This window comes from Perognathus longimembris, chromosome 2 (genome assembly GCF_023159225.1).
Source record: "Perognathus longimembris pacificus isolate PPM17 chromosome 2, ASM2315922v1, whole genome shotgun sequence".
NCBI lineage: Eukaryota > Metazoa > Chordata > Mammalia > Rodentia > Heteromyidae > Perognathus > Perognathus longimembris.
The window spans coordinates 45,407,400-45,422,808 of NC_063162.1; the positions used below are offsets into that span (position 1 = coordinate 45,407,400).

At 47.2% G+C, this 15,409-nt stretch overlaps 1 protein-coding gene across 1 annotated transcript; it reads right to left on the reverse strand.

Moving 5' to 3' along the window:
* Positions 1-7,121: 7,121 nt before the first annotated feature.
* Positions 7,122-10,243, reverse strand: Nodal (nodal growth differentiation factor). The gene is made up of 2 exons (XM_048335690.1): positions 9,468-10,243; positions 7,122-8,252 (listed from the first exon to the last, which is right to left on the reverse strand). The coding sequence occupies exons 1-2, from the start codon at positions 9,972-9,974 to the stop codon at positions 8,100-8,102; spliced, it is 660 nt and encodes a 219-aa protein (XP_048191647.1). The 5' UTR covers positions 9,975-10,243; the 3' UTR covers positions 7,122-8,099.
* Positions 10,244-15,409: the final 5,166 nt, after the last annotated feature.

Genomic DNA, 15,409 nt, shown 5'->3' on the forward strand with positions numbered 1-15,409 from the left:
AGTGGAAGAACATCTGTAGAATGTTGTTCTGTTTTTGCTACAAATGTGAATAGTATGAAAACTTTTTGTGATGATTGATGTCTCAGGAAAAAACTGGTTCCCCAACGTTTGGGGATGCTTTGAGTCTCAAAGTCGAAAATCAGAAAAGTTTTTGTTTGTTTGTTTTCTTAGTTTATTCCTGTTTTGCTTTTAAACTCCAAATTTTATTTTACAGTCCTGGAGAAGCTTAAGCTCTGCTATCATTGACATAGGAGCTTGCCCACAACCTCATTTTACCTGGGAGCCTAGTTCTTTGGGAGTGAAGCTTTTATTTCTTCATACCCTGGCAGTGGCATCCTGAGGAATCTTCCTCCAGCTAAGAGCCAGGACCTTAGTGAGCAGAAGAGAATACACTTCTTGATCAAATTGCTAGCTACAATGGCTTAGCTTTCTCATTGACCCAACAGGGATTAGATCTATGAGAATTTGAATAATACCAACATGCCATTTTCCCCTTTGTTACCATCTTGGGGGATCTCTGCACTTGCCCCTTAATCAGAAGACATGTGTTTGGCATTTCTTGAAAGTGTCAGCTGCATAACTCAGGAGCTTCTCTGTCCCTTACTTTTCTCTACCACGACGTCCTCACTGTTGGGTGCAGTTCTTAGTGGAGGCCATCTCTGCAGGACATATTTTCTTTCTTTCTTTCTTTCTTTCTTTTTTTGGCCAGTCCTGGGGCATGGACTCGGCCTGAGCACTGTCCCTGGCTTCTTCTTGCTCAAGGCTAGCACTCTGCCACTTGAGCCACAGCGCCACTTCTGGCCATTTTCTGTATATGTGGTGCTGGGGAATCGAACCCATGTATACGAGGCAAGCACTCTTGCCACTAGGCCATATCCCCAGCCCCGCTGCAGGACATATTTTGATCTCCATAAATCGTCATTGTGAAGATGATTGCACAAGACAAGAAACAAACTTCTAGCATATGACATCTTTATGCAATGCCTCATAGGATTGTTTCCAGAACAAGGTCTTGTCCAGAGGTGATTTACCTCTGCATGTTTAGAAGGAACCTCAGGTAGAGTTCTAAATGAAAAATGTAGCCTGACCTTCTTTTTATGGGGAACTATCTTTCTATACTCCTGGGAACAATCAATCTTGAGGAGAAATTGCCTCCTTCTAAATTGTAGCAGGAGATACACACGTGGTTCTTTGGTGTGGCTTGCTGAGTTCCAAGCTCATGTTAGATAGATGTAGCTTTCTCAAGAACACTGCCTCTAGATAACTAGCTCTCAAGACAAGTTTTGTCCTAATACCTGAATGAATTATCTTCTGTTCAGCAAATTGCCTATAAATTTACTATCTTTTTATTTTTATTTTTTTGCCAGTCCTAGGCTTTGAACTCAGAGCCTGAGCATTGTCCCTGGCTTCTTTTTGCTCCAGGTTAGCACTCTGCCACTTGAGCCACAGCACCACTTCTGACCTTTTCTATATATATATATATGGTGCTGAGGAATCAAACCCAGGGCTTCATGTGTAAGAGGCAAGCACTTGCCACTAGGCCATATTCCCAACCCCTAAATTTACTCTTAAAGTAGCAAATCTCACTTTCTCCAGGGTAGAGATGTAAGAGCAGCTAATTGTGGTAGTTTCTACATGCAAGACTTGTATCCAGCTGGAGCATCCTTTTTCAGATTCCCTCTTTGTGGCTATTGACAGGATGCTTTAGGTCCTGTTCAGAACTGGGTAGCATCCTTACACATGATATTGGCTCTCCCTCAAAGAAGGATCCCAGAGGATGACACAGTTTGGGGGAAAGTTGCATGGTACTTTTAAAGTACCACATTCCCTGCAGAGGTAACCAGGTGAACAGGGAAGTAGGTTGAATCTAAATGATACATATATCTTGCTACTAAAAGCCCTTGTCTTAACATGTATACCACCAAACTGGGAGAGGATACAAAGTTAATTTTCCTCAAATCTACCTGTTTTATATAGAAATGGCAAAGATATGATAGTACCCAAAGTTAAAGTGTGTATAAATGCCAGCCAGCTCAAGGATGCTGATATGGAGGTCTCAGACTTCATGTCCCCGAGGCTAATTTGCTCGTTTTATTTTCTTTTAGCTAGTAGTTGACAATGAAAAAGAAATGGGGCCTTCAAGCTGATGAGTAGAAATTGTCAAGCAAATAGGAATTAGATGTTAGGTTATTGAGCCGGGTCTGGCAGCCAAGTCCTTACCAGAATCGCTGTCTGCTGTCTCCAGCTCTGCAGCACACGCGTTCATGGGCTTGTGTCAGGTCTCATCTAAGAAGCACACGTATAAACTAGGGAACACCTGAGATTGCTCTGGTTCGTGCAGCATGCAGGGAAGCCCTCTGGGCCCATCTTAATCTTCATGGAAGACTAATAGTACTCCATCCTCAAGAGAAACTTAAGGCAGCTTGTCAGTGCAGCGCATGCTCAGTGAATGCTGGTTGTTTCAGACACCATTCCTAAACAAGTCTTTAGCAATTCAGATATTTTAAGGATGCAAGTTCTTGTTTATGCTGAAATATCTTCCAATGAATTTTGGTTTTCTAATTTAGAGGAGGAGTCATTTTTTATTGTTTTGTTACTTGGGTTATTGTCTCTCTGGGACTCTCAGACCTTCCCTTCTCAGTTTAGACAGCTTGAAGTCACACTTCAGTCAGAATGCAGCAGAGTCTGTGGTTTCATTTGCCTGAGTCCATACTGCAGCCAGTGTGTGCAGTGCCTCCTTTGAATCTAGGCACTGGACTCAATACGGACACTGAGTAAAGGGCTCAGTGAATTGGCCGTGATGTTCCAGGGAGGAATGGACTCTCAGTCCTTCCCCCAATCTTCGATTCAAGCTTCGTAAAGCTGAGCTGTTCCCCTTTTACCAGCCTGAACTGCCCTTCTCCACATGCTTTCTAAATTGCATGTGCCTGGGCAGCTATTTATTAATCTGCGTAACCCAATCATTTGCCCTCCCTTACTATCTGGGAGGTGCAGTTTTTGTTTGAACCTTGAAGGGGCATAGCTGCCTCACTGCTTTTTACCTCTCAGTTTTTGTAAGATGAAATCAGATCTTGATACAAGCAGGTCAGTGTTCCTTAGAAAACTTCTGCTCTAGGGGCATTTCCTTTTCTAACCAAGACTGCATCCTAGTAATGGTGGTTCCTTTGAGGAAAGCTCACAGACATGTGTAGCAGAAGACTAAGAATGATTGATCATACTCATGAATCTAGTTGGCCATGCCATTCATGACACCTTTTTCACCCTCTGGAATTTTTACTTTTCTCTAGGCTGGTCCTGGAAGTTGATACCTTTTGGCAAAGCTTATTAGAAGCCTTTTGGATTCCTGTTCAGATGGCCTATAGTTTCTCTTTGCTTGCTGATTTCTGCCTGCAGTCCTGGCAGAAAATACTGTATGTCATGAGTGCCCAGTAGAACATGTTACTGAACTGAAATGCATTTCCCAGGGTATTTATTTAAACTGTTACTCTGTTACTCTGCCACCTTTCTAAGCTGGGAAGCTGGCAGAGAGATGCTATGATACTTGATAGCTTGATAATCAGTTGGCCATGTTGAAGTTTCCAAAAGGAGCTCTTGCCTGGTGCTCAAAGCCAAAATTCCTGGACACTTCAGACTTAGAGAATTCCATGAATCCAGCACAATATCTATTCTTGCCTCAGTTGTATCCCAATGAACCAAACCCAAGCTCAGGCCAAGAGGACTTGTTACTGGAACCTGGGAGAACGGGGGAGGGATACTTGTGCCAGTGCCTTTCCTTCACCTGCAGAGCCATCTCTTCACTGGGAAGGCTCCCTCCCCTGCCCTAAACCTGAAGGATCCCAGGGACACTCAGGTTCAGGGTCCAGTTTTAAGCATCTTTATAAATGTTTTGTATAAGAAGCCCTTTCCTCTTGGGTACACCAGTTTCAGCCACTAAATGGGAAGGCAGAGCTGCCAGCACCTTTGATCCTCCCCTTCTCCCCGTGTGTTGTCCCCTCAGCCCTCCCTCCCACTCATGATGGCAGAGGGCACCTTGAGGCAGTCCTGGTGTGATTCCATGACTAGTTTTTGTTTAACTGTTCTTCCAAACCAGCAGGTGTTTGAAAATTAGGGGAAAAAAAATTCTCACCAACGGTTGCTGTTACAGTTAAATCAATTAAAGACCTTGAGTATCAACTTGGTGGTTTTGGTCTTTTTTATTTGTGATGCTGGGGATTGAGCTCAGGGCACATATTAAGCATACTCTACCACTAAGTCACTCTACAGCCCTGATCAGTGGTTTATTTTTTGTTGGTAGAGTGCCAGCCTTTGAATAAAAGCATCAAGTACCAAGTTCAAATCCCATTCTTGGACAAAAAAAATCAGATGTGCCCCTATTGAGGGTCATTTTCTATTTAGAGAGTGGCAGGTAGGGGAGGTAAGGCTAGTTGGATGCTTTGTATATTGCTCTGAAGCAATGGAACCCTTTGTCACTCCTGGAAGATGCATTAACACAGCAAACAAGTCTTATGTAGTAACCTTGAGGACAAGAACTCGGTCCTTTTTAGTGCTGGACACAGTGAACAGAGGCCCACAGGATAAACTAGATTTAATGCCTTCTGACAGTGGAGGTTTGGGATGTCAGGCTAGGAGTGCTGCTTCAGTTCTAGCTGTGCTCCTTAGGAACTATTTGCTGTCTCCAGCAGGATTCTTAGACCTCGGCCTTGGGTTTCTCTAAGACAGGGCTAAGATATAACTGCTAGGCTCTTAGGAAGATCATGGAGCTGCTTTGGTGATGGTACAGGAAGTTCAAAAACAGTTTATGTTTAAGAACTGAAGTCTGACCTATTCAGTGTGAGCCATCAGGTCACTTGGCTGGTCTTTGCCTTAGGGCCTGTGTGCAGCCAGCAGCTAGAGAAAGACCTCTTAGGCTAAAGCATTTTAAGTGTGACTTCCTAAGGTAACAGAGCGTGTCAAGCATCCTATATTCTGCCTAAGGGTTATCAAGATGGGACATCCTATTAATGCAATGTGGGTTTTCAATATGGAGATAAGGCTACATCCATTTCTTCACCTGTTATCTTTGTTTCTGCTGCTCCCCGTACAATGTCTTTTTCTCCTATTACTAGCTCACCCACTTACTAGGCAACCAAGGAGTAAGGAGTCCAGTTTTGTTTTGTTTTGCCAGTCGTGGGGCTTGAACTCAGGGCCTGAGCACTCTCCCTCTCTTAAGGCTGGCACTCTACCACTTGAGCCACAGTGCCATTTCCAGTTTTTTCTGCTTGTATGGTACTGAGGGATTGAACCCAGAGTTTCATGTATGCTAAGCAAGCACTCAACCACTAAGCCACATTCCCAGCCCAGGAGTCCAGTTTTTTCCACTTAAATCTGACTTATCACTGCATCACAAGCAGTAGGTTTGCCTTAAAAAAGTTAAAAAACAAAACAAAACATGTTTAGCCCTAGGTTCAGGCAAGATAGTTCTCAAGCAATCCTTTCTCTAAGATGGCTAAGCCTCTGGGCAGCCACTGCTGAGAGGCAAAGCTGTTCCCTGAGCTCCAGTGGGTGTTGTTTTTTTTTTTTGACCAGATACCTGTGTCCTGCAGCTGTGACCTGCACAGCTAGCACCTGTCTATCTGCAGAGTTTTGCCCCTTTTTGCCAGCGCCTTCCCAGCAAGGAGGTGTGTCCTCCAATAGACAAAGAAGCTATCTGTAAACACTCCCACAGGCCACAGCCACAAATAGTTTGACCTTTCTCTTTCCTGCCCCACTCCCATACGCAAAATGTTGGCCCCTGAGTAAAAATACTCCCAAGCCTTGGGCTGGGACTTTTTAACTCCCCAGAGTTTAAGATTAGGGGGTGGGGAGAGAAGGGTGTTCAGATACTTGGCTCCAAAGTTAGATGAGCAAAGCCTTCTAGATGCCATTAAGGACTGTACCAAGGAGACCAAGTTCTTTTTTGGTGTAGCTATCCCTTGAGTCATTTAGGAAAGGGGATTGGACCAGCTGATAATCACAAGGCTAGCCTGGGGCTATGGTTGTCAAAAGTGAAATCAGGGCTGGGGATATGGCCTAGTGGCAAGAGCGCTTGCCTCGTATACTTGAAGCCCTGGGTTCGATTCCCCAGCACCACATATACAGAAAATGGCCAGAAGTGGTGCTGTGACTCAAGTGGCAGAGTGCTAGCCTTGAGCAAAAAGAAGCCAAGGACAGTGCTCACGCCCTGAGTCCAAGGCCCAGGAATGGCAAGAAAAAAAAAAAAAAGTGAAATCAGATTCAGGATCCCATTGTGACTTAATTGTGCTTAGCCCCAGACAGACATCTTTCTAAGTAAAACAGCTTGCCTTTGTTGCTGAAACAAGGCCTTGAGGCTTTTCAAGTTCACACCTGGCTCCAGCAAACCAAACTCAGCCTGTCCTGGGCCAGGGCTACTACCTTTGACTAGATTAAGCTGCCTCTGTGTGCCCACTGTGCTTTGCAGAGTTCCCACACAGCTGGGGCCCTTCTCAGGCCTGAGCACAAGTGGAAGGGCTTCCTGGGAAATAAGATGGGAGCTTAACTTCTGTGAACGCATTCCCAATAAAATGGCCCACTCAACCTACCAAGGAAACTGCCCCCACCCCCCATTTTGGTGATATACAGGGTACTGCTAAGAGCGAAAGGGCTTCCTTTGGGGACTTTCTGTCCAGAGTAAGAAGACTTGTGTATGGGAACTCATGGTAGAGCTTCCTGTAGGGTACTGGGTGGTTTTTGCTGTGTTGCCATGTGGAACCGAGTCCAAAGGATCTGGTAAAGTTTGGGCAAAAAGAAAAGAGCCGGACTTGGGCTTAGTAGGCCTTGAAGTGATCTGTGGGAGAGTGGGGATAAGGCCCAGGAGCCCATCTGCCAGAAACCTCTTCTTGGTGCTGAGGATTGAACTCAGGGCCTTGCATATACTAAGGAAATTGATCTCCCCACCCCCACCCCCACTGACAGACATGTCATGAATGCATTAGGATCTGCCACCTTTGAGATGTGTGTGTGTGTGTGTGTGTGTGTGTGTGTGTGTGTGTGTGTGTATACCAGAGCTTGACCTCAGAGCCTTGTGCTCTTGCTAGGCTTTTTTGCTCATAGTTAATGTTCTACCACTTAGGCCATACCTTCAGTCTATCATTTTTGCTTATTAGAGCTGGCATCTTGCAGGTTTTTCTGCCTGGGCTGGCCTCCAACAACCATCCTCCAGATCTCAACCCCCTAAGTAACCAGGATTGTAGACATGAACCAGCAGTCAGCTATGATTTTATATGAAGATGAATACACACATCTCAGTGGCTGATCTGTGACTACCCCTCTTGTACCGCCTGCCACCCAAGTAAAGTTCTACATCTTTGCTGGACAGGAGCCTCGGAGGGCCTCATTCACAGTACACATTGAAACTGAGGTGAATTGTCACCAACTTTAATAGATGTGGGTCATATCTGCCAAGCAGACTGAATTAGCAACAGAGTAACAGCTCCAGCTTCTACCGTGTAACATGGCCAGTCCTCTTGGACAAGTTCCCGCCTCTCTTGTCAAAGGCGACAGCTGGCCTAGCAAAACTAGACAAGGGTTTGATTGTAATTCAGCAGAGGCGCTGCCAGGGAGCCTGAACACAACCAACACATTGCTGCTAGCCAGCCAGAAAGATGGGGCTCCCCTAACCCAGTGTGAGGCAATGGGAGCCAAATGACCAGCTTTAATCTCATAAAATGACACTAATCTTTGGGGAAGGGCAGTGGGTCACAGACCACTTTTGAAAATACATGAAATAAATGCACATATGCCCCCTCTAACTTTGGCACACAATTTCATAGCGTTGACAAGTTTAAAAACTCGGAGAAAGAGTTCTTGCACTTGAGCTTTTAGTGGCCACTGTCTTTTCAGTGAGCTCCCTGCCAGGCTTCCTCACCCCTCTTCCCTGGCAGGGGCCTCTGGGCTCAGCAGACAGGACAGAGCCTTGCATTTATAGTGGGCAGCCCTTCCTCTTCCGGTCTGAGGAACACAGCTGCTTCTCCCGTTTCTCCTCCCTGGATAGATGCTTTCATGACTTCCGGGAGCTTCCTATCCTTCTGAAGTACAGGCCAGCTCGGCCTTCCTAGAGCCTGTCAGAGGCAGCCACACTCTTCCACGATCATGTCCTCATGGTGCTCCAGAAGCACTCTGCCATTGTCCACATACAGCATGCTTAGCGGCTTAGTCTTCACTGGGGCACAGCAGGTGGAAGGGACCCGGTGGGGCTGGTAGCGTTTCAGCAGACTCTGAAAGAGAGGAGGAGAGGAAGGTCAGGTCACACCCCCAGGGGCAGAACAGAATGTTGTTATTTCTGGCTAAAGAGTGAAAGAGTTAGAGTGATAACCAGTTCCTGGGGCAAGTAGGAAAAACTTCACAAAAGGATCAGGATGTCAATATGTCATCAATTATTAACATCTCAAGCTTTAGCTTTGTTCTGTTTCTGAGCTGAGAGATTCTAAAAGTTACAAGTGGAGGGGCTGGGAATGTGGCTTTGTGGTAAAGTGCTTGCCTCGCATGCATGAAGCCCTGGGTTCGATTCCTCAGCACCATATCAACAGAAAAAACTGGGTGTAGTGCTGTGGCTCAAGTGGTAGAGTGCTAGCCATGTGCACAGAGAGGCTCGGGGACAGAGCCCAGGCCGTGAATTCAAGCCCCAGGACTGGCACACACACACACACACACACACACACACACACACACACACACACACACACACAAAGTGGGATTAGTGCAGCTCAGTAGTAAGAGCACTTGTTCAGCTTACACAAAGCCCTGAATTCTGTTTCCAAGAGCCCTAAAAAAAAAGTTAACATGCCGGGCACCAGTGACTCATGTCTGTCATCCTAGCTACTCAAGATGCTCTACAGAACCCCTACCAAATATGGCATGGGCCTCCTCAATCTACAGGTGAGGAAACAGAGACTCAAGAGAAGCAGCAATCGAATATTCAAGTTGCTAAGGAGGGGGCTGGGAATATAGCCTAGTGGTAAAGTGCTTGCCTCATATACATGAAGCCCTGGGTTTGATTACTCAGCACCACATATATAGAAAAGGCTGGAAGTGGGGCTGTGGTTCAAGTGGTAGAGTGCTAGCCTTGAGCAAAAAGAAGCCAGGGACAGTGCTCAGGCCCTGAGTTCAAGCCCCAGGACTGGCAAAAAATAAGTTGCTAATGAGGCATCTCCAGCCATATTCTAAACTTCCTTTCCTAGAATGATAGGACTGGACAGTAGCTGAGGCCTTCCCTGCTATCCACAACCCACTAAGGAAGCAGTGCACACAAAGCCACCCACGGGACCAGATTCCGCGCTGTGATGAAACATGTTTCCTCCCAGGACTTCGTGCAGGATCTGGCACATTGGAGGAGCTCAAGTAACTGTTGAGGGACTAAACAGTGAGAGATGATATCAAAGCTGGAGCAGTGTCTCCCTGTCCAGCACTCACCCCAAGCACAGGCATCGTACCTGGATGTATGCGTGGTTGGTGGGGTGAAACTCCTCCCCCACAGGGTTAGGACACTCGCCCTCACAGCGATATGCATTGTACTGCTTGGGGTAGATAATCCAGGAGCCCCAACCAATCAGGTTGAAGTCCACCTGGAACTTGACCTTCCGACACAGTTGGCTTCTATCTGGCAGTGGGTGTCGGCGATGCCTCTTGCTCCGCCAGCTTCTTTCCCGGGACAGCTGACCTTCCTGAGCCCGCCAGGAGCTCTCGGCTTCCCACAGCAAGGTGGCACCACCCAGCCGTTTTTGCTCCCGTGACAGGTTGGAGTAGAGCATAAGGAGCACATTGGTGTTGGTGACAGGTGGGGTGGGTGTCTGCTGCCAGCACTCTCTACTCACACTGGACATCTGTTCCTCCAGTGCCCTGGGGTCCTTCAGCCATTTAGAGAGTGGCCTGGTCACCTCCAGGACCATGCTGCCTGAGGAAAAAGTGACGTGGGATGGAGTGACAGTGAAGCTCTCCATCTGGAAACGCTCTGGACAATTAGCCAGGTCCTGCTCTGCATCCAGCTTTGGCTGGTGGAAGATCTTGACTGTGAGCTGACCCTCATCAGGGAGATCTACGGCGTTGGGCAGCTGCAGTCGGAGCTCAGCCCATGCCAGGTCCTCCTCTTGGCTCAGGAAGGAGAAATCAAAAGTGAAAGTCCAGTTCTGCCCATCTACCTCCACATCTAAAGGGAGAGAAAAACCAGGAAGGAAACAGGTGAGAGGAGCTCCCCCAACCTGATCATGCCACAAACGACCACGGCTCATAGATCAGTCCTTACCTTTTTGGGGGGTGGAGAGTATCGGTTGTGGGGCTTGAAATTAGGGCACTGTCCTTGAGCTTTTTCACTCAAGGCTAGTGCTTTACCACTTTGAGCCATAGCTCCACTTCTAGTTTTCTGAGGGTTAATTGGAGAAAAAAGTCTCACCGGCTTTCCTGCCTAGACTGGCTTTGAAACAGGATCCTCAGATCTCAGCCTCTTCAGCAGCTAGGATTACAGCCATGAGCCATCAGTGCCTGGCTTAGTCCTTACTGTTTTGTCAGCCACCTCTCATGTTTGCCCTACCTCTTCTAGCTACTAACATTAGAATTTTTCTTCTTTTTCCCCCCCCATTAGTTGTGGGGCTTGAACTCTGGGCCTGAGTGCTGTCCCTGAGCTCTTCAGCTTAAGGCTAGTGCCCTACCACTTGAGCCACAGTGGCAATTCCAGTTTTCTGGTGCTTAATTGGAGATAAGAGTCTTACTGTCTTTCCTACCTGGGCTGGCTTTGAACTGCAATCCTCAGATCTCAGCATCCTGAGTAGCTAGGATTATAGGTGTGAGCCACCAGTGCCCAGCCTAGAGTCCACTTTAAGGATGGGGGAAATGGAGGCTGCTCCAAGCATCCATCTTGAAAGATAACAAGAGCCACCAGTAAACCTAGATTTGCATGAGTGTACACAAGAAACACCCCAGCCTCTCTTTAAGAACCCTTCCTCAGTCAAAGAACAGTAAATGAGTTCTCCCTTCCCTTATGTTTCTCAAGGTCTAAGACTGAGCTCAGAGCCTTATAACCCAAGTCCCAGGCTTCCCCAAGTCCTGTGAGCCTGGAGCAAGCCACCTCCTCTAGCTGTTTTCTCACTGAATAGGGTGGCCTGCCCCACTCACACAATGAGTTAGTTGTATCATGAGACCCCCAACAGCTAGCCATCCCCTCCCCATTTGTTCCTATCTAATGAGGGGGAGAAAAACCTCCATTTTTAGCAGCCTTGCAAGTAGGTTTCTAAAGTCATTCTAGGCATGATTTTATAGGCACCTCAGCCTGCCACCCAGTCTTTCCCGTCTGGTCTTCCTATCTTTTCCTCAACCTCACCTGCCAGTGCTCCTGGGGCAGACACACAGCAATCATACATTCACACATAGCCCTGTCTCACCCAGTCAAGACAGCCAAGTCAAACTAGGTGAGATGGAGTAGGATAGCGTATTCTGTATATTTTAGCAATTGATTGATTTTGATGTCTGAAACAGGCACGTATTTGTAGATTTTTCAGGCTGTTTAAAAAAGTGATCTTTTAGGCAGATGCTGGTGGCTCATGCCTGTAAACTTAAGATACTGAGGAGGCTGAGATCCGAGGATCACAGTTTGAAACCATCAGGCAGAAAACCCAGGAGACTTTTATAAACTCCAAGTAACCAGCAAAAAGCCCAAAGTAGAGCTGTAGCTTAAGTGGTAGCACACTAGCTAGCTTTGAGCATAAAAGCTCAGGGACAATGCCTGAGTTCAAACACCGGACTCGGAATAACAACAACAACAACAAAATGATATTTTATCTAGGCTCCAGTGACTCATGCCAGTAATCCTAGTTACTAAAGAGGCTGAGATCTGGGCTGGGAATGTGACCTAGTAGTAATGTGCTTGCCTAGCATGCATGAAGCCCTGGGCTCCATTCCTCAGCACCACATATAAAGAAAAAGCCAGAAGTGGTACTGTGGCTCAAGTGGTAGAGTACTAGCCTTGAGCAAAAAGAAGCCAGGAACAGTGCTCAGGCCCTGAGTTCAAGCCCCAGGACTGGCCAAAAAAAAAAAAAAGAGGCTGAAATCTGAGGATCACAGTGTGGTTCAAGTAATAATAGAGCATTAGCCTTGAGCAAGAAAAACTCAGTGAGAGCTTGAGGTCCTGAGTTCAAGCCCCAGTACTGGAAATAAGAAAAAAAAAGGTGATTTTTTTTCTCTATTGTTATTATAAAAGTGTGGTACAGCTGGGTTTTTAAAAAGTGATCTTTAACATTTTTTCAAGTTAGTTTCCTTGTCTTTGCAACAAGAGTAATAACACAGTGTTCATCTCTGCATTGTTACAAGGTCTTAAAGAAATAAGAGGTTTGATAATTTCTTGCTAAAAAACAAGGTTTTTTATTACAAACAAAAACAATGAGTTTGTAAACTGTTTGTGAGCAGATCATCACTGTTAGGTGCAGGCTGCGCAAACCACAGAACACTTTTTTCTTAAAAAAAAATTGTCCCAGGTCTTTGAATGTGGATTTCTCTGGGAAAACTTGCCTGTCTATATTATAGAAGGCCGGTTCTCAGCTTCAGCCTCCAGCTCATCTCCAGCTGCCCTTTCATTTCCACTTCCCTCCTCATTAGCACCTGCAGGAGGCAATAACCGGCCCTGACTAGCAACTCTCCCCAGAGGTGTGGGGAGGATGTCCCTAGTTGCATTCCTATGCCTCACTTGACTGGGACTTAGGTGGTACCCCATAGCAATTCCTATGCCAGCAGGCCTGTGTTTTGAAAATGATTTATATCAAGCATTTGCAAATGGCTTTTTAGAGAAAGGTACTGAGATTAAAGATTAAGAGCAGGAGCCCCAGGGTCTCCCTATAATGGTTTGGATTCTGCCACTTGCTGTCTGACATTGATGTCAGCTACTTTTCTTCTCGGAGCCTCAGTTCCCCTCTTCATAAGATAAGAATGACCACTTCTGGGGATGTTAAGGTTAACTGAGATAACATATATAAAATTTCTTGCCCAGCACAACTACCAAAAGATCCGTGAGTGTTAGCTGTCTTCAACCTCCTAATTGTAATACCTAAATCCCCACTTTAAAGTGAAGGTCACCCAGAAGGGAAGTGTGTATGGGGAGAAGAAACTGCTCTTGCCCCTGGAGTTAGTCTGTGACTCTTCCACAAGCTTGCTCCCAACCCAGCCCTTGTCCAAGGGTTCTTGGACACAGTGCTGACAGGGTCTCCCCAATGGACTCTGAACTATTTTAGAACTTCGTAACTGCCAAAAGATTAGCAACTTCCAAGGCCAGATACAAGGTCAGAATATCCTTCCAGAAAAAAAAAAATCACCAAATAGTACAACACATATGATTTGGGGTGCATGAAGGGATCACGACACTCTGAACCCCATCCATCCATGCAGTCTTGGCTGCACACAGCCCAGGGTTGTCCTATCTTGACCCACTTCCAAATCTAAAGAAGGGAAGTGGTTGGAGTGTGGGTCCTTGGCTTCCCCTCCTAGCCCAGGGTCTCAGAAAAGATGATGATAGATTGTAAAGGTTATAACCGTTTGCTACCTTCCCCTGCCAAGGGCTTTGCAAGCACTGCCTTCTTAAATCAGATAAGGAAACTGAAGGGCTAGGATGAAGAAGGGTAGACAGTGATGCACACACAGGCAAACCCTATTTGCTCAGGCACCCCAACTTGCTCTTTATGCTATGGAGGTGCAGCTGCTAAATATGCCTCAGAAGGAAAGGAGCCAGCTTGGGATACCCCTTCTTCACCATGGATGTTCTGACTGCTCACAACTTAAAAATGGTTCAAATGAGCTGGGCATGGTGGCACATGCCAGTCATCCCAGCTACTCAAGAGGAGGAGGCAGGAGGAGAAACCAGAGCAAAGGTAATAAGACCTGGTTGCAGAAACAAAATACAAAACAAAACAACAACAAAACAGTGCTGGTGGCTTGGCTCAAGTGATGAGAGCACTTGCCTGAAGCTATGGGTTCGACCCCATTACTTGCCAAAAATGTTAAATGGTAATAAGCTTTGGTGTGCAAGTTTGCACACTCATGTCAGCCAAAAGAGAGCAGTGCTTTCATCTACAAAAGAGAAACCAGACCAATGAGCCCACCGTGCTACAGTCTTTCCCATTGTCCAAAAAGAAATGTATTCTTTGCCTGACTTATGTAACTGTAACCCCTCTGTATACTAACAATTAAAAAAAATTAAAGAAAGAAAAAATAGAAACAAACCATTCAAGAGCGTTCCATAAAAACTGAACTGGAATGATGTGCCCGCCCTCCTTCCCCACCTCCCACCGGTGGTGCGTTCTGGTCTTTTGGCGGAGAGGCCGAGCAGCGGTCCAGCAAATTGTCTATTGCTTCGCCCTCTAGGGTGTCCTTAGTCTGGCTGGTCCCCAGATGACCCTTCCGGAGAGGGTCAGTGGCGGTCTCACCCCAGACACCTCTGGCAGGGAAGCTTGGAGCCCCGCCCCCAGGCCACGAGGGCGGGCAGGCGGCGGACAGATCAGATTGGCGGATGTGGATTGCGCCCCAGTCCCGTGGTGGGCCGTCTGGCCCCCGCCGGCCGAGGAAGGTGTGGGACGGCAGAACGGCCCTGGTGTTGAGTTGTGGATTTGCAGCATGGAAGGGGGTCCCGGGTCAATGGCCGTTCCCTTTGGCATCTACCTACGCTTCTAGGCCACCGATGCAGATGCCCAGAATGTGCGGCGACTTCGCTTGTCCCGCAGATACGCTCGGGTCAGTGCCATCCCGAGCCCACACACTCCCGATCCCAAACTAAGCTCCTAACACAGGGCCACCCGGAACTCCTGACAGCACCCCTGCCCGGGCTCGAGGACCCAAGGTGGTCTCAACTGACCTCGGGACACTCCATCCCTAATCTCTGATCTGTGAGCTTAATCCCTGATGGCCTCCTTCTCCAGAGACTCTCCTTAGTAACGCCAGACTCGGGGACCAATTCACCCTCAAACTCGGCAAAAGGAAAAAGGAAATTCAACAAGATGATCAGCAAGAATGTCCTTTTATTATTCTAAACCAGGCCCTTAGTGAGCGTTTTTCTGTGCGTTCTTCATCAACCCTCTCTCCACCACCTCCAGCGCAAATGAGCGCTCCCAGGTGCGTGACGCCAGGACCTCTGAGTTGAGAAGCAAGGCGAGCAGACTCCTCCCATCCCCATCCCTTACTATACTGCGCTCTAAGCACCCCAGATCAGGATCTGGGAGTTAGTGGTCTCAGTCGGAGACTTAACCTGGATGCTCGAGTCCCCTCCCACTCAGCCACCAGCCCAGCGCCCCAGGCCTGCCGGCGCGTAAACACCAGCAGAGGCAGACGCTGGATGTGCCCTTCGAGTCCTGGACCCGGTACGCCCAGTATCGCGGCGCCCTCGGCCCCCAGCCGCAGCTCTCCG